A 20,050-nucleotide genomic window follows, 5' to 3' on the forward strand; every position below is an offset into this window, starting at 1 on the left:
CCTACTAATATAGATAAGATAGCTGTTTCAATATCTGGTCAATTTAATTTCTCATTTCAACACATTCTTAATTTAATCATCATAATAATGATTTGTTTTAGTATTTTTTTTTTTTTTTTATTTTAGAACTTTGTGAAAATTTTTATTTTTCATTAAGAAAAATAATGAAAAGGCTTAATTTGCCAAAAATTTAATTACTTTAACCTTAACTATTAGTTAATTTCATTGTTTATAAATAATTTAATTATTATGATTGATTATAAGGAAATAAACTTCAAATAAATATAACATTAAAAGTTATTTTATAGGATCTACCAAGGGATATGATAAATTAGTTAAATGAATTACTAATATTCCAATATATTATAAATAATCAATTATAGTTTAATTTATTTAATAATTTTAGTGTTGCAATGTAAACACACATTGTTGTTCCTTATTTTATAGTTCATAGAATTTATATTTTTTATAACTTTACATTTTGCTAATAAGATTTTTTTTTTAAAAATTGACCTGTCCACAGCGTTTCAGTCCAGCAGATCATCTAGTCAGAAATCCGCTGTTGAATAAATACTGAATGAATAAAAACTAATTTAATTAACATTAAAAAAGAATCATTGATTGTTTGATTCTAGTCCTTTTAGTGGAGAAAAAAAGATTTTCACTATCCTGAAGCTGATCATTTACCGATATATCTGATCCATATTAGTCTAAATTATTTTAAATATTTTTTTTTCTGTATGAGGGTGTATGTGTAAAATAATATCTCAAAAGACCTTATTACTAAATTCATTCTAGGATGAAATTTACTATAAATATTAAATTTTTTATTTAAAATAAATGTTGCTCACTTGTCAGATATAAATATAATATATTTTTCTTTATGGTTTTATGAGTTATTATACATAAATCAATACATGATTTCTGTCATCATCAGAAATGAAAACTAAGCTTACGAAACGTTTTTTCTAATCTGGAACATTTTTTAAATCATTCATATTTTCTATTTATTATTGTATTTAAGCGAACATTTATTTTAACTGAACTTTTTTATTTTTCACTTATTAGATCATTTTATTCTCCTGTGTTTTTCAAAATTATGTTCAGCAAATTTTTATTTAAAACTATTTACAGGGCAATTTCTCAGAGTCTTCAGAAATGTTTAATATCCCAAGAGTTCTTCATGAAAATTTTCATATTGATATATACAATGGTAAGAAGTTTGAATCTAATTTTATATATGTAAATCTCGACTGTAATATAGTCATACTTCACTTAACAAGCATCTTGCATAACAAATAACTGGCATAACGAGTAAAACAAAATGTTAAAAATGACTCGACCATCGGTGTTGTGCAGAACATGCAGCAAGGAAACACTGTGACACTACATATTAGTTTGGCTTGTGTCAGTCTGTGTTTTGTGCTTGTTTGAAGACATCTCTTACATTTGCTGGGAAGAGGTTTTGATTGGATAGCATTATCGAATGTGAATATTCTGAGGGGTTAAAGTGTCTGTGAAGCCTTAATCAATGAGATTATATCTCCAAGATTATGAGGCTAGAGATGGATCGCAATGATTTTGGTGAGCTGATGGAAGAATATATCCAGAAGTATTGTAGAACTTATGGAAGTGCTTTTTCTTTCAAAGTAAAGAAGATTTGATCAGGAAGAGAAGAAGAAATAATAAAATCAGAAGTACAAAAAACTTCTTGTGAAATAAAATTCTGAAAGTGTGTGAAATAATTACTTTGTATATTGCGAAGCATTGTCCTAATCAGGTAGTAGCTATGCATTCTACAAATTCGTTCTACAATAATGCTGTTTTATTTCTACCAAATTTTAAAATGCAGTCAAAGACAAATGTCCTAAGACAATTTCCTTGTAAAAAAAGGGGGGGGGGAGTATTATAAATAATAATCTATATAATTTGAGTATTTTTTTCAGAATGAAATTTATTGTTCTATTTAATATGGAATTCCATATTATTTATTTATTTGCTTAACAGGTATTTCTTATTGCAAGTAAGGTTTTAGAATTAATTGTATTCATTAAGCAAGGTTTCATTGTAGCTTTTGATTTCTAAAGCTTTGCGCTTTTGATTTCTGAAACTCCTGTTCATGATTCTATTTAGTGTACTAGCATAATGCTTTTGTAGTACATTACTTTCTGATGAAATTTAGTTAATTTATTAGTTAATGACAAAATCTACTTCAAAGGACTGATATATCTCATGAAAATAATTATATGGTAGAGAGTACAATACCTGGATCATTTTGACATTAATTAATGTCAATTGCTGCAAGGAATCTGAGCTGAGGGACTGCCATATAATTTATGCACTTCAATATCAAAAGTCGATACATTTGTGTATGAATATTAGATGTATTATTTATATGAAATTTCACAAATATCCTATTTAAACTGACGAATAAATAAGGAAAATTTGGAATTTTTTTAGTCAATTTATTTTAGTCTTTAAATATTTTCATTTGCAATAAACAATGAAATAAACATTTTAAATTTGTTGAATTATTAATGATTTGAAAAATTTAAAGGTTAATGATTTTTTCCATGCTGTATATTACTTAAATAGCGTATTGTGTCACAAATCTGGAATAGTTTTAAAGATTTTGAATAATGTAAAAACTTAATCTTTTTTTCTCCCCATGTCTTAGGGGTTAGATAATTGTTTTGTGAAGTATTATGATTGTATTTTAAAGTATTGTTAGATTTCATATTTATATGTACCTAGATGGCTGTTTTATTTTGAAACAAGACAAATATAATTTTAAAAGTTTAAAGCTCAAATGAGTTTTATTTCATTAATTAATATGAGTTTTTCTATCAGTATTTTTTCCATTATACATGTATATACATATGTAAAAATAAATTTAAAAAAATTAAAGAAGAAAACGAAATTTTTAATGAAGTTTGACTTTTATACACCAAAGCAATAGAGCAAAAACCTGTATATAACAATAATCTTGCCTATAACAATATCTTTTATTTTTTTCTGATGGAATTCCTATTTACTGGGTGTATTTTTAACTTGCATACAGGGATAATCATTTTTTTGATGCACCTCTTTGTAACATTAAATTTTTCTCTTTGAAAAACTGGTACAATACAATTCACTCCCCCCCCCCTCCCTCTTGGAAAATGATACTTCCTGGTCCAGAATGATGCAAGTAAGAAATCATAAGAAGGGAGTTGTGACTAGAAATTGAAGCCTGTTGCTGGAGGCGGGGAGCAATTGAAACAAATGCATATATTTTTTTCCTTTGTCTCAGATGGTAATTATTGAAGCTGCTAATTTCCAGTTAACCCTTTGAATTTGAACCCAACCATTATTTGTTCCTTGAATTTCGTTTTTGATGTTTTATAATCCTGATTCTTCAATGGTGCAGTATAATATATCCTGATATGAAAAAAAGCTTTAAAAAAATTCAGAAACTGATAAAAGTTTAAAGCAAGTTGATGCTGCTAAAAGTATGGGATTCCTTAATTGATGATAGCTACTTTTTTCTAGCAAAAAGATTCTGAAATTGCCATTAGGAAATGTAAAGTGATCAGCAAATGAAAATGATTTAAAAATTGCAGTAAATGAAGATTTTGAATTTTCTATTCTAAAAGGGTTTCACAACATGAAGAGCAAAAATTTCCCAATAATAGGCCAGTGACTTCTGAAAAAGCAAGAAAATGCATTTTCAATGATATCAAAGATCAGTGATTTCAAAGATAGCAGTAATACGATTTCATATCAGCAAATACATTCAAGATGAATCATTATATGCGATAAAATTTGTTACTTAAGTATGTACATTTGCACTAATATGATACTGCATGCACAAAAGTTCAAATCATCTATAATCATAATCTGTTATAATATTTTTCTAGGCCCGTGCAATATCAATATAAACAGGTTTTACTATATAGCAGAAATCTCAATAATTAATTTTTTTGCAATTACAAAAGTGCAAAAACAGCAGTGACAATTATCCATTAAAAAAAGTTATTTTGGATTTTTTTTGAGAAATTATATTGATGCTAATCGAGAATATTTTTCTGCATTACACACACACACTTTTATAAATATCTTCAACCACAGCACATAAATGAAATTCTCACTTGTGGAGAAAATCAGATGTGAGAATATTCCAAAAATTTTTTTTTAATTTTTGTATTTTCTGATTTCAACTCTGAATTTTAAGTATTCAAAGTTATGGCTAAGACTAATACTAAGAATTGATCAATAAGATATATTTAGGATAGTAAAATTATTTATTTATTATATATATTAAGGTATTCAACTAGGTTCCAAGATGAATTAAAAAAAATTATCATGAAAAGTTTTTATAGTGTCAAATAAATGATGCAGCCTTAAAAGTTCATAATTTGATGAAAATACTTATATATTACTATAAGTTTTTGAAGAAAGAAATTAGTTAATAAAACTTCAGAAAAATTTTCTGTGTTAAGCAAAACCACATAAGTTAAAAAAAGAATGGAAATATTTAATTTTTCATATGTATACTTTTTAAACTACCGAGAATGTAATATACAATAAGATAAAAATTATTTTAATAAATAAGTATTTTCTGAACATGTGAAGTTGTGAATGATTTTTTCCCAAAATCTTCATTGTTTATGAAAATGCCTGTAAAACATGATTAAATAAAGCTATCTTAAAATACACATTCCATTACACTTTCAAATGTATTTGATACACGAATACTAGATTTCATGACATTTTATCGAACTGCATTTGAGATATCATGTCTTCTGTGAACCATTTATAATGAAATCATTCTTCAGAAAATCTGTTTGAAAATTATATTTGCACGTTAGTTTATCGGAATACACTAGAAGTAAATGCAATTTTCAGCTTTTAAAAAAAAAAAAAAATTGCATGAAAGAAGTAAACTGTGTCTGCATAGATAGATGGTTAATATTAATGTTGCAAATATTTTTTGGGAATTTTATATTAAAATAGCAATATTTCCTGTTAAAAATATCACTATTTTCATTTTTATAAAATATGTATTATTGAAATAAATTTATCTACAGTTGTATCTTGCATACGTTAAAAACAGATTGTTGTAAATCGATACATTTTAAGCTTCATTTTTAAACCATAAAAAAGGGAAAAATTTGAATTTTTCAGGGAAACATTCTTACAAACTACTCAGATATGCTGATGCTTGATATTTTTAAAATAGGCTTGGCTTTAATATATATTACTTATATTATTGTATAATGTGTTCATTTATATTATTGTTTTCATTAGCTGCACTATTATAATTTTTTTTATATGTAAATTCAGGTAAAGAGGAAGAGGCACTTTTTTTAGATGAAAAAAAGATACTGGAGAAAGTGCAAAGTTTGAGTACGTATTTTTTTCAATTTCTTGTTTGCTTTCAGTTAATATCGAGCTAGAAGCATTGCATTTTTAGTTATCTGAATTTATTCAAAAGAAGAAAAAAAAAAAGTAATAATTTAAAAATATAAAATATATTTGAACAAAAATAAGAAAATTTAATCACATATTTTTAAACATTTTATTTCATTTTAAATATCTCATAAACTTTTAAAGACATTTTAAAGATACCACCATTTATTTTATAAAAAATTGAACTGACAGAAGTCTCAAAGCAATTTATATAATATTTTAAGCAATTTATTTAATATTTTAGGAATTCTTGTCTGAAAACTGGCATATTTAGACATTTAAGATCCTAGGCAGTGTAAAATTGAGACCCTACTCCCCCTTCTTTTTTTTTATCCCACATTATAAGATCCCTTTTTTCATAAACTGGTCAATTTATAGGTATGTTAATTTGGTTCTTATTTATTTTTTTTATTTTAGCAACTTTGTAAAGTTATATTTGTTTTTAATAAAGTGAATGTAGTGGATCATATAGGAACTTGATTAATAATACTAGGTAAAATATTATTATTCTAAAACTTTATAATGTATATCTGGGAATCCGTGGTGGAATTAAGTATGAAAGGGAAGCAAAATAATTTTCAGATATTTCTGAAAAAAGTTAGATTTTTTTTTTTCTGTAACTTTAAAATAACAGGGAAAAGCCTGGGAAAAAAAATCAAAATCAGAAATGCTGATTACCCTATCAGATGTTTGTATTATACTGAATTTCAGTGTGTTAAAATGCTGTTTATTTAAACAGTTTTCGGCTAGTTTTCGTAATACCTACTGTTGAGATTAAGACATAAATGAAATTGTTGAGGGTATATAGAATTTCAGATGAAAATTCATTTTATAAAATTAAAATAAATTTTAATGTTTTTCATTTCTAAAATATGTAATAACTAAAAAGTTATGTCTATATTATTATATTTTTTTCAGAAAATATATTTTTCTTTTATTTGCAACAAATATCTGTCATAATTTTAGAAGTTATACGATTACAAATTTACTAATTTGAAACTGTGATTTTTATCTGGAAATATTTTCTCAAATGCAAGAATTGATTTTATATTTTAATAATTATTTTATATTATAATTAATTGATATAATATCCTTACGAGTGAAAATCTGCTGATTATCTTGCTTAGTAAATAATTTTAGAATTGAATGTGAATAAATAGTGTTAGTAAATTTTGTTAAGTTCTTATTTGATTGCAAACAATGTTTCTTTTAAAAACTTCTCTTTATAACAAAGGGGATTTATTTATGTACTTGAGAATTACACCCTCTGCTTACTTTACTCGTCAACCTCCAGGAATCGTATTGCGATTTATTTTTTGGATCACTATGTGATCCCAGTTTACTTTTCCTTGCTTGCCATATGGTTTTTACTAAGACGAAAGCATTTTTGCTAATAATGAGAGATTATAAATGCATTCATACTAAAAATAAATTAAAATTATTTCAAATGCATGAATTTCTAATATTAATTTTTCTAAACTAAACTAAATCATCGGTACTAAACTAAAATCCATTTCTAAAATTAAAATTTTCTGCTAGTGGACAGTTACACACATAAATGTTTCAATCCAAGCTATATAATTCTAAGATGTTTATAAGTCAAATTTGAATTTTTTTAACTTTTTCTCTGATTTACTAAAATGCATTTTGTTAAAGTTGGTTGACATAATATTAACATTGAAATAATTGCAGACGATAGCAAGTATTAATAAGATTAATTTAGACTTGCCAATGAACTTTGATCAGTGGCATAATTAGGGTGAGACAGTGTAGGCAACTGTCCGGGTTGCCATTACGAGGAAACTTAAAATAATATAATAATTTAATTGAATTTAATGAAAAGTAATTTTTTCCTCTTATAACCAAGAACTAAAATAAAACGTCTTAAAAAATGAAGATTTTACTCTAATTTTAATATTTCTGTATATAGGGTGACAAGAAATAACAGGAAGTGTTCAAAGCCCTGTAGCGTGTTATGTACTGGACGAAATATAACAAAATTTGACCACCATACACATTAAAGTATACGGTTTCGATTTATCAAAATAATAATAATCATAATAAAATAGCACCAAAAAACTCCGATAGGGAAATCCTGGCGCTGCGATCGAAAACTTTATTATGTAATTTGCTTATCCGGGCACGTAAAATTGTATATAATGTTGCGGAATTTTGTTCCAATGAAGCTTCATCGAAATCTGCTTTAATTCCACTCCCACAGGCTCTGAAAAGGGCTTCTCAAGCAACAGGAGTTTCTGAAGCTACAATAAAAAAAAATAAGAAAGGAAGTTTCATCATCGGGCTCATCGACAGTTTTAAAATCACCCGGTAAACACCGTTAAAAACCTAGTGAGCGAAACTGTGAAATAGACGACTTTGACAAGTGTGTTATACGGCAAACAATTCAAGACTTTTACATAAAAGAAAGGAAAGTACCATCCCTCAGAAAATTACTACCCGTGTTGAAAGAAAAAATTGGATTTTCGTGGCAAAAAGACACATTGTGCAAAGTCTTACATTCAATGAATTTCCGATGGAAGAAGTGCGTGAATAATAGAAAAGTACTCATGGAAAGACCAGATATTGTTTTTTGGAGCACAGATATTTGAGAGAAATGAGATGTCACAGGAAAGCTGGACGACCGATTGTCTATATTGATGAAACTTGGGTAGACAGCAATTTGACATTTTAGAAATGTTGGCAAGATGATACAGTTTTGGGAGCTACAGCAAATGTTAATTCGAAAAATAGACTTATGGTTGTTCATGCTGGGTCATCAACGGGTTTCCTTACGGGTGCTTTACTAGTATATAAAGCATCAACAAAGAGCGGCAACTATCACGGGCAAATTAACTATGAAAACTTTAAAAAATGGGTGTTGGAAAAGCTTCTTCCAAATTTGCAACCAAACAGTGTCGTATGCATGGATAATGAATGCACCGTATCATACGACTGTCGAAAACCCCACTCCAACGAAGTATTCTACAAAAAAAGTTATGATAGACTGGTTGAAAAACAACGGAATACCCTGCGATCAAAAAATGCTGAAAGCGGAACTGTTCTCTCTTATAGACAGTAATCGTCCAAAGAAAATTGTCTATAAAATTGATAATTTAATAGAGAAAGAAGGACATGAAGTTATCCGACTACCCCCTTATCATTGCGATTTTAACGCAATCGAATTTGTGTGGTCCTCTGTAAAAAGAATAATAAAGGAACGAAATGTTACTGGCAATTTAAGGTTGGACAATCTGAAATCTCCTCTTCAAACAGCTATCACTGAAGTTACTTCGGCAGAATGGGCAGCGCATTGCAAACACGTAGAAAAGCTTGAAAATAATTATTGGGAGAAAGATGGACTGTTAGAAGATTTAGTGGACGAACTGTAATTTCAAATTGATGCCAATGATGATTCTGATTCAGAAGAAACCGAAACTTGTGAGAGTGATTTAGAGGATTTTGAAATGCTTGAATGAACATTATTTTCGAAATGTAGACGGTATTTTATTTTATTTTGCTTTTAAAACTGTTTTGCCTTAGAAATTGTTGGAAAATACATGATGAAAGTTTAATAATCAACGAAGTTCTGTCATTGTATTAATAATCTAGAGTCCTTGATAATTATTAATAGTTGTGAAAATATTAAACAATTATTAAAAAGTTAAATAATTACTTTTTTATTGTAATAATTTTCATCTTTATTGCATATTCATTACTATTTCATTTTTATGTCTAAAAGTTTAAATATTATTATATAATTAATATATTAAAAAAAATTTTTCCTTCTTTATAAACCAATTTTAAAAAATCGCCAATACGTCATCAAGGTGATCAGTAAGCCAACATGGATGCCTTTCTTTTTAAATCCCCTATTGAAAATAGAGCAGGTCTTGTTTCCACGGCAACAGACTATCGTAGACAAATTGGCGGGAGCTATTCTTTTAGGTAGACAAACAGTAATTCACAACCATTATTATTATCACTCGTACTTTTCCATTCTCGCCATATTAGTTGTTATTAGTTTCGATTGTTGAGCATTTATTCAAGTCGTCCTTTCTATTCACTTCTGAAAGCTTGAAAAAGTGTTTTCACCCACCTCGCTGTATACACCTTCAAGACGACGGAAACCAATAAAAAGTGCAGCACGCAGAAACATATTAAATGTATATTTTAGACTCCGAGAAGAAAACCCTCAAGATTCTATCAATCAAATCGTTGGTAAAGTTTCGCATCTTACAGGTATTTCACAAAGAATAATTTTCCGCTTGAAAAAAGCAATAAAAGGCATCCAGTCCTTTAAGTACCCTTGGAAAGAAGCGACCAGGTTCAGTAGGTAAATGTTCAAGACTTGTAAAATATGATGACTTTACCTTATCCAGTATTCGACAAAAAATCCATGCATTTTTTTTCGTAGAAATGAGATTCCAACATGAGATAATGTTTTAAAAGATGTGAACAATGATAGAGATATCTTTTCGAAAAACATTACCTGAACAACGCTTTACAAAATATTAAAAGATGCGGGATTAATTTTTGTTTAAACAATGAAACGAAACGAAATGAAATGACTTTAAAGATTTATTAAAATAATGTATCAATAATATTGAACAAAATAATTAAAATAAAGAAAGAATTAATTATCTGATTTAAAATGGTAATATAATAAAGTTAATTGTTCGGTGTTGTGAAATGATTGTATGGTGGCGCCCCCAAGGTGAAGCGAAAATAATTCTGTAACGCGAGAGTGGCTGTGTAGAGAGAGAGAGAGAGTGTGTGGAAAGCACGCGAATAAAATGGAGTTGTTCTAAAGTCTCTGCCATCTGATTTGTGTTGTGAGTTACATTAAATGTGTGCGTATAATTGGCGAAATAACATGGTCCGTCGACCCGGAGGTGGCTGGGACCGAAGAACAAAAATTTTGAAAATAGTGCATCGAAAATTAATTGAAAACGAAAGCGATAGTCTTGTGTTCAGAGTTCAAGTTTGGGTTTCACGGAGATTCAGTTGTTATTGTTACTTGGTGAGAGGTTAGTTATTCAAATTTTATGATATTGATATTGTTATATCTAGTGTTTTAAGACGTAATTAATTTGTGTTTTATTAATTTCATTTGTGATTGAGTTAATTTTTGTGAAAATGAGTATTACTAAGTTTAAAAAAGAGGAGTTAAAGGCTATTGCCGAGGAGTTAAAATTACCTATACCTGATAATGCTAAAGTTCTAGATTTAAGAAAGTTAATACAGGAGAGTAAGATTTATAAAACAGATAAAGAATCGTATCAAACTATTGTTGACTGTGTACTTGAGGAAATAAACGAGAGAAAAGATAAACTTGAGCGGGAAAAATTAGAAAACGAAAATCGACTTGAGCGGGAAAAATTAGAAAACGAAAATCGACTAGAATTTGAGAGAATTAAACTGTCCCAATTAGAAAGGGAATTAGAAATTGCAAAATTGCGTGAACAATCTCGAGAGAGTGAGCCATCACAAAATGACATTAAAACAATCGGAACAGAGTGTAATGTAGAGAGTTTGATTAAGAGTATTAAAACTCTAACTATTCCGATTCCTCAGAGAGCCGAGTCATTTAATTTATTTTTTCAGTCGATTGAGAAGGCATTTAAAACCAAAGATGTTCCCGAGAAATTAAAACCCGAAATTCTTTTAAATATCCTTGGAGAGAAAGCGTGTAATTTAATGGTTTATCTTCAAGAAGAAGATTTGAGTAATTATGATAAACTTAAAGCCATAGTGTTAAAGGAGTTTCAACCAACACCCCAAGAATGTCTAAATCACTTTAAAAAGGCGCAAAGGTTACCCAATGAAAGTTATGTGCAGTTCGCATCTAGATTGAGTGCAACTTTTGAATACTATTGTCAGTTACGGGAGGTAAAAGACTTAAAATCAATTTGTGAATTAATAGTGTCAGATAAAATAATCGAGACGTTGGATAGAGAATTAACTACTCATATTGGCGTAAAACAAGGAGAGACGTGGTTTAAACCACATGAGTTAGGTCGAGAATGCGATATTTTCATATCGTCGAAGGGAAAAATTAGAGAACAAAGTTTAATACCTAATTATAAATCTAAATATGAACCGCGGCGTTATGATGTCAGTAATCAAAATAATAGTCGTGGGTCAAAAAATACTTCAAGTGTTTATCTGTCTTCCGTTAAAAATGCGAAATGCATTGTAAATAGTTGTAAAACAAAGGAATCCCACCCACTGTATTTGTGTCCTGTGTTCAAATCTCTTAGCGTTGACGAAAGAATAGATATCGTGAAAACTAATTGCTTATGTTATAAATGTTTTTCCTCAAATTGTTTCGTTAAGAAGCCGTGTAGAGCTAAAAATTGTTTTTGTGGGAAACCGCACAATAGATTAATTCATTATCCCAAAAGAGATAACTCTTCCGCTCAGACACAAACCGCAACAGGAGCCAATGATTCGACGCCGTTGAATCCAAATGCACATGCTTACGTCAGTCAGGGAGGGTCAGCAAATATTGCCTTCCCCCAAAGTGAGAGCGAGAGAAATGCATCAGTAGTGGCTACGAGTGTTTTGCAAAACAAAACAAAAACAGTTTTATTGAGTACCGTGCGATGCTTAATACGAGACAGATACGGCGCGAGACATGAAGTGAGGTGCCTTCTAGACGGAGGAAGCGAATCAAATTTTATAACGAAGGATTGTGCTGATAGATTGCAGTTGAGGAATGAGAAAATTAATTTACTTGTATCTTGTTTAAATGATTCATCAATGACGGTTAATGGGTGTGTTATGGCAACCATAAATAATCTTGATATGAGTTTTAAAAAAGAGCTTAATTTGCTAGTTGTCAAAAAAATAACCGATTTAATTCCTTCAAGAATGATTAATGTTTCAATTGATTTACCTAACGATATTGAGCTGGCAGACTACAAATTTAATATTCCTGGAAAAATTGATGTTTTATTAGGCGCGGAAATATTTTATGAATTGCTTAGGCCAGGTCAAATTTATACAGGAGATTCTCGACTACTTTTGCAAAATACAGTGTTCGGATATGTCGCTAGCGGAAGTGTAGATGAGGAGGTGAATAACAAAATGCACTGTGGTTTAATTCGAGATAGTGATTTAAATACAACATTAAAGACCTTTTGGGAGTTAGAATCAATAGGTGTCAAGGACGAGGGTATTACTAGTGAGGAGGACGTGAATTTAGAATTGTTTAAGGAAAATATATGTTTTAAAAATGGTAGGTATGAGGTGGGACTCCCGTGGAAAAGAGATAGTAATGAGTTGAGCGATAATTTTGATTTAGCAAAAAGACGACTCAGCAGTCTTATGAGAAAAATGCAAAATGATAAGGTGTTGTATTCTGAGTATTGTAAAGTTTTAAAGGGTTACCTTGATGAAGGGATAATTGAGAGGGTAACAAATCCGTTTGCTTCAACAAATAACCCAGTGTTTTATCTTCCTCACCAAGTGATAATAAAAAATGAATCTCTAACAACAAAATTACGTATAGTTTTTGATGCTAGTGCACATGAAATAGGACAATTATCGCTGAACGATTGTTTACATCAAGGAGTTAATTTAAATCCAAACATTTTTGATTTGTTGATATCCTTTCGCTTGAACAAAATAGCCATTTTAGCTGATATGGAAAAAGCCTTTCTCCAGATTTCTTTGACTCCAAAAGATAAAGACGCAGTTAGGTTTCTTGTGGCTAACAGTGAAAACGATGTTCAAGTGTATAGATTCAATCGAGTTCTTTTTGGTGTGAACTCGTCTCCATTTCTATTGGCCGCAACTATAAAAACCCATATTGAGAAATATAAGGAACAATATCCCGTTACTGTGCGGACACTCGATAGTTGTTTTTACGTGGACGATCTTGTCGCTGGTGAAGACGATGTATCATCAGCATTTGACTTGTCAAACACAGCAGCGAAAATCATGGATGATGCAGGGATGAATTTGCGGAAGTGGATTTCAAATGACTGTGATTTAATGAAACAATGGCAGACAGAACATTTCGACCATTTAAATATTAACGATTTCGTGAACCAACCACATCGTGTTTTGGGACTTTCGTGGAGTCCTCAAAATGACTATATTAGTCTTAATTTAAAAGGTCTATTGGACTTCCTTCTGAAAAGGAAAAATACTAAACGATTCTTGTTGATGGCCGCAGGCAGAATATTTGATCCAATGGGATTTGTATCCCCCTTCACTATAAGATTTAAAATCTTATTTCAAGAAATCTGGCAAAGTAAAACAGACTGGGACGAAGAGTTACTGCCAGATGTTAATGAGAAGTTTGAACAGTGGTGTTCAGAAGCGTCTTTCTTAGGTAAACTTCAGATTCCTAGATATGTCCTTGAGTGTGATAGTGAGAATCCCCCAGAGTGTGAAATACACACATTTTCCGATTCTAGCATTAAAGCGTATGGAGCTGTCTCATATTTAAGACTGAAAACTCCTAACAAAATTTGTGTGTATCTTTTAGCTTCAAAATGCCGTGTGGCTCCTCTAAAGCCATTATCCCTTCCACGTTTGGAATTAATGGGTGCGTTACTTGCTGCGAGATTGGCAAAAGAAGTATCGAGAGTCCTCAGTGAGAAAATACCAGCAACCAACCACTTTTGGACAGATTCCACTATAACCTTGAGTTGGATTCAAGGTTCCAGCAGCAGATGGAAAGTCTTTGTCGCCAACCGTGTGAAGGAAATACAATCCTTGACAAACAAAGATATGTGGCACCATTGTCCTGGAAAGGACAATCCATCTGATCTTCTTACGAGAGGCATCAGCGCCGACTCACTGTTGAACTGTGAGAAGTGGTGGAATGGACCGAGTTTCCTACATGAAGAAAACATTGTCCCTAAAAATGATGACGTGATACTTAGTGATGACAGTGTGTGTCAGGAAGAACTAAAATCGTCTGAGAGAAAAACTTTGGCTGTGACTTTGGACAATAGTTTTTTGAACAAAATTCTTTCTGTATCTAATAATTTCCAAAAAATTTTATGTGTTCTTAGTTATATTTACAGGTTCATCGATAATTGTAAGCAACCATTTAACAAACAAACTGGACCATTGAAGATATCCGAAGTCCAACGAGCGGAAACTACGCTTGTGAAGTTGGTGCAACAGGTAGAATTTGAATCAGAATTAAAGGACTTGTCCACTAAGGGTATGGTTAGCCCTCAAAGTAAGATAAAAAATCTCTCTCCATTTCTAGACTCTGAAAAGGTACTAAGAGTAGGAGGTAGACTGGCATATAGTAATTTAAATTATGACAAAAAACACCAAATAATTCTTCCTAAGAATCACAAGTTAACTAATTTGATTCTTGAATTGACTCACAAGAGACAATTGCATGTAGGTCCACAAACTTTATTGTCTATTGTTAGACAGAGATTCTGGCCCTTAAATGGTCGTAATATGTGCAGGAAATTAGTTAATAACTGTACAATTTGTTTTAAAGCAAAACCCGTTACTTGTTCACAAATTATGGGTCAATTGCCAACCGAGAGAATTTCTCAAAATTTTCCTTTTAACAAAGTGGGAGTAGATTTCTGTGGGCATTTCTGGATTAAATATCCTAATCAGAGAAAAGGCGTTTTCAATAAAGTTTACGTATGTGTTTTCGTGTGCATGGTCACAAAAGCATGTCACCTTGAATTAGTTTCAGATCTAACTAGCGAAGCCTTCATTGCGGCTTTAAAACGATTTTTTAGTAGAAGAGGAAAATCTGAACATATATTTTCAGACAATGCTTCCAACTTTGTAGGCACACAATTAGAGTTAAAGAGACTGAGAAAAATTCTGAGTAATAGTAACAATAATATGAGTAAATTTTTGTGTGATGAACGTGTTCAGTGGAGTTTCATTCCACCAAGAGCACCAAATCATGGAGGCCTCTGGGAGGCTGGAGTCAAGGCCGTCAAATATCATATAAAGCGAATTATGGGTAATTTAAAATTCACTTATGAAGAATTTTTAACGATTCTTAACCAGATTGAGGGAATTCTCAACTCACGTCCCCTCTACCCTTTATCATGTGACCCTAACGATTTTGATGTTTTGACTCCTGGTCATTTCCTTGTTGGTCGTCCGATTTCAGCAATTGTTGAACCGAGTTTAACTGAACTGCCTGATAACAGGTTAAAGGTATGGCAAAAACTAACAAAAATTGTACAACAGATTTGGAAACGTTGGTCAAATAACTACCTAAGTACACTTCAAAATCGAAATAAATGGTTTTTTGAGAAAAATAATGTAAAAATAAATGATATGGTAATTTTGAAAGAAGAAAATTTGTCTGTGTGTAACTGGCCTCTTGGTCGAATTCTTGAAGTGTATTATGGTAAAGATAATAAAATCAGAGTAGTGTTAGTGAAAACTAAAAATGGAGTTTTTAAACGTCCTATTACTAAAATTTGTATTTTACCCATCCCAAATGAGTAATTTGTGTGAAAATTTCTCTTTATGTTATGATCACTGGTTGTTTTTGAGTATTATACTTGTTACCTTTTGTGTGAATTCAACTGTGTATATTTGATAAATTGAGTATTTCTTGTTTTTGCAATGTTGTATACTGTTTATTGTATTAAGTGGTATGTGTTCATTTGTATTGTTGTTCTTTACTTTTAAGTTTTTGAATGTATCATTCAACCCGGGGGTGGATGTTCGGTGTTGTGAAATGATTGTATGGTGGCGCCCCCAAGGTGAAGCGAAAATAATTCTGTAACGCGAGAGTGGCTGTGTAGAGAGAGAGAGAGAGTGTGTGGAAAGCACGCGAATAAAATGGAGTTGTTCTAAAGTCTCTGCCATCTGATTTGTGTTGTGAGTTACATTAAATGTGTGCGTAGAATTGGCGAAATAACAGTTAATAAATATTTACTATTTCGCGAAAAATTTGCGAGATAAAGTTTCGCCAACGATCTGCATTTCTAGTAACTTTGTATTTAAAGTAACCCAATTCCCCTGACAACGACTGTGATTCGCATGCCTAGAATATACACTACTGCAAGTTAGGTTGGAACAGAGTATAATAAGCAGGTTATCAGCAGTGCACGTTCAATATCACGACAAACAGATACCCCGTTCTCGACGATGCAGAAGATTTTGCGTAAGATCCTGAAATTTTATCCGTATAAGATAACACCAATTAACTGATGATTCTGAACTGAATCTTATCTATTTCTGGTTGTGAGGCAGTTCTGGTTTACTTGAAAGGCGTTGTGTATCAAGGACATGTTCCTGACATCCCTACTTTAAAAGATCAAATAACGTTACTTGTCAGGCGAATAAATGTCGATATTCTGCGAGCCATCGTCAAAAACCTCATGTACCGCATACATTATTGGAACATCATCCTTGATAAATCGAAACCGCATGCTTTAATGTGTAGGGTGACCAAATTTTGCTATATTTCGTCCAGTACATAACTCGCTACAGGGCTCCGAATATCTTCTGTTATTTCTTGATCGCCCTGTATTTAGTTATCTCTATTAATTCCTCAAATCAAACCACTAATTAAATTCCTTACTAAATATTCTTTCTAACATAGATAAACCAGTCATAAAAGTTCAATTTTGAATATTTTTTTGATTCATTATCAGAGGCAAATATATCTACAGTAGAAGAGAATAATGCGAGTAGTGTTTGACAAACTAGACTCAACGCAGACTTCATAAAAGTAAGCTCGGAATGTCATATTTTAATTCACAAAACGAAATAAAAAGTCCATTAGTTTTTTGAAATTCCTAATGGAATTTTTAGAACTGCTAGTAACGGAATGTTAAGAACTGTGAATAAATTTCATTAATAATAGAAATGCCAAGCATAGGAACTTAGACATAATGCAAGAAGCATGAATAGAGCAACCAGTTTTAATTGATATTTTTGCTTCTTTTTGGACAAGAATGAATTTATTTCATTGTAAATTCATATTAGAACAACCAAGGAAAAATCCTCGACTTTTTATGAATAAAATTAGCGTGGTGCTGGAAAACGAGTCTTTCAAAAGCCTTAATTTTAAACAGTATATACTTTAAATATTAGGAAACTCGTATTTCCTGGAATTGAATGTGCGAAAATAGTAGCAATATATCCCACAATCATTGAAAATATATTTTAAAAAACAAAATACCGATTAAAATTTTTACTTTTATAAAAAAATTAATTAAATTTAAGTATTTTTTTTTTTTAATTCGAGCATGTTATTTTGAAATAAAATGATATTGAGTTAATGTAGCACATCGAAAAAACAAAACTAAGAATTCTGCTCAAAGCTTTAATAAATTAATATTTCGAATTTTTATGAAATTTATATTTTTCTGGAGCCTAATGAGATTATTTAACTGTAGAAGAATTGTTTGATTAATTATTCAATCTCAAATACTGTGCATGCATGATTAAATACACTTATGTTTAAAAGTTTGAAAATATCTTAATTAACTTATGTATATTTAATAAATATGACATGACATGAAATATCAAATCCTAAAATAAAAGTTATCTTATGTTAAAAGTCAACGAGAAAGAGAGAAAATCTAATATATAGCTGAGATATAAAATCACTTTCTACCTTTTTATTACTTATGAGGGAAGTAAAATTCTTAGTTTAAAATGTTATCTGAGATACAATAATCTTTTTCAACAGCAGAAAAACTATTTAATGATATGATGGTGGAAGAAAATAGATCTGACTTCAGTTTCAATAAATGAAACTCTATAAATCGTACTAGAAATTTGTTTAAATGTATATTAAAATTGGGGGCAACTTACACAACTAAATATATCATTGAAATAAGGACTTCTGAATTATAATTTGTTGTAATGTTTTTAGGAATTTTCAGATGATAGAATTGTAAAAATATTATTTCGCACAAAAATAGTTATCAAGTTATTAAAACCATCGAAATTTCACTTCGTTTTAGATTAAGCAAAATTAATTCAAGTGTCGAAAAATTGCTGTCGGGTGCGCGTTCCCATCTTTCAAAGTATATATATGAGACTTTAATTAATTATATCGTCATATATTATGAATTTCAATTATATTAACTCGCAATATTTATGCCTTTTATTGTCACAGTTTGTTCTGTTATCACAGAAGACAAGAAGCATTAAATACAGACGAATCTTTCACGTGAAAGACTTCATAATGACATACAGCATAAAAACTTTTTAAAATTCGTTTAGAAAATTTTCAATGAAATTTTATATTCTTTGCTTAGCGAATGTTTGATATATAAATAATTTAAATCACTAAAAAATTAGATGAGAAATTTGAGCTCTTATTTGTCTGAAAATTTTGGTGTATTGGTAAAATATAAGATCTGTATGCTTGGCCGAAATAAGCTTGTTGAGAGCCCCTCACGTTAATGTTCTTGACCGCTGAAATTAATCACATATAATAAACATTTCGATTTCTCAATTATTATGCTTTAAAATATAATTTTATACACTTTTACACATTTTCTCTATATTTTTGTTTTAAAAAATGCCTTGATAACTTCTATATTACTTATTTTTTATAAATAGTTAATCTGTTTGAATAATTAAAATGTATTGATCAAACTATAGGTCTTATTAGATTAAGAAAAAAGGTGTTATATGTATTTTTTAGCTTAACATCCATCCCGACATAGCAATTTTTTTTGGGGGGGGGAGGAGATGAGATATCTAGTACAAAAATTGTGAGGGGCGCTATTTTGGTATTTGCCCTAGATGCCATTTTATGTGGGTATGCCTCACACTTTGATGAATACATCTTGTCACAAAAGGGTATAGTATATTTTTATTTGAGTAATAATGATAGAGCATTCTCAATGGTTTGATTTATTTCAAAAGTGGCGAAATTTTAGGGCGATGTTCTTGTAGAAACTAAAATATATACAATTTTTTTTTTTTCATTCCAATTGAATTTTCCTATTCTTCAAAACTTTCATTTGTCTCAACTTCTCGTTTTTTGACAATTTCGCTTCTTAATCGAAATTCTTAGATTTAAATTCCATGTTTTTGTAATATCCAATTTTTTAAAAATAGCATTGTCTTAGTTTTATTTCACCATGGCAAACATGTAAACAGTTAATACATACAAGCTGTTGCCAAATGATTAGTAACAAATTCGACCTGATTTTGTATCTACATGAGTGTTATCAGGGTGGCCAGCCGACCAGGAAACCGGGAATCGTCAGGGAACTCCAGGAAGTCGGAAAAAGTCAGGGAAATTTATTATAAAACTGGAATTTTTTTAAAATCTTTAATTTTTATCGAACATAATTCTCTGATGTTTTTTCATAAGTAGAAGGAAACATCGTTGGCAACTAATGAAAATTAAGCTTTTACTGATGGTCTAAAACAGACTATGGAAAAGAAATATTAACTATCATATCTAATTTATTGCATATATATGTAATGATATTTTAAACTCTTAATTTAAACCAAATTAATTTCTAAAGCTTTATCTTAATTTAGCCCAAAGTAAAATATTCTCTTATTTCCTGATCTAATTCCACTTTCGGCTTAATTAATTCCTTTGTAAAAATAATGCGCCATCAGTACTATGTATCAAATGAAAGTGATACTTCCATTGCCC

General features: G+C 30.2%; 1 protein-coding gene across 9 annotated transcripts in view; it reads left to right on the forward strand.

Moving 5' to 3' along the window:
- LOC129959082 (striatin-3-like) overlaps positions 1-20,050 on the forward strand; it is a 173,061-nt gene that overhangs the window by 24,731 nt on the left and 128,280 nt on the right. For all 9 annotated transcript variants that reach the window (XM_056071887.1, XM_056071888.1, XM_056071885.1 and 6 more), the window contains 2 exons: positions 1,135-1,213; positions 5,326-5,388. In XM_056071887.1, the coding sequence (XP_055927862.1) occupies positions 1,135-1,213; positions 5,326-5,388 (142 nt within the window). The remainder of the gene's footprint in view (positions 1-1,134; positions 1,214-5,325; positions 5,389-20,050) is intronic.

The sequence above is a fragment of the Argiope bruennichi genome, chromosome X1 (genome assembly GCF_947563725.1).
Source record: "Argiope bruennichi chromosome X1, qqArgBrue1.1, whole genome shotgun sequence".
In the NCBI taxonomy this organism is placed as follows: domain Eukaryota; kingdom Metazoa; phylum Arthropoda; class Arachnida; order Araneae; family Araneidae; genus Argiope; species Argiope bruennichi.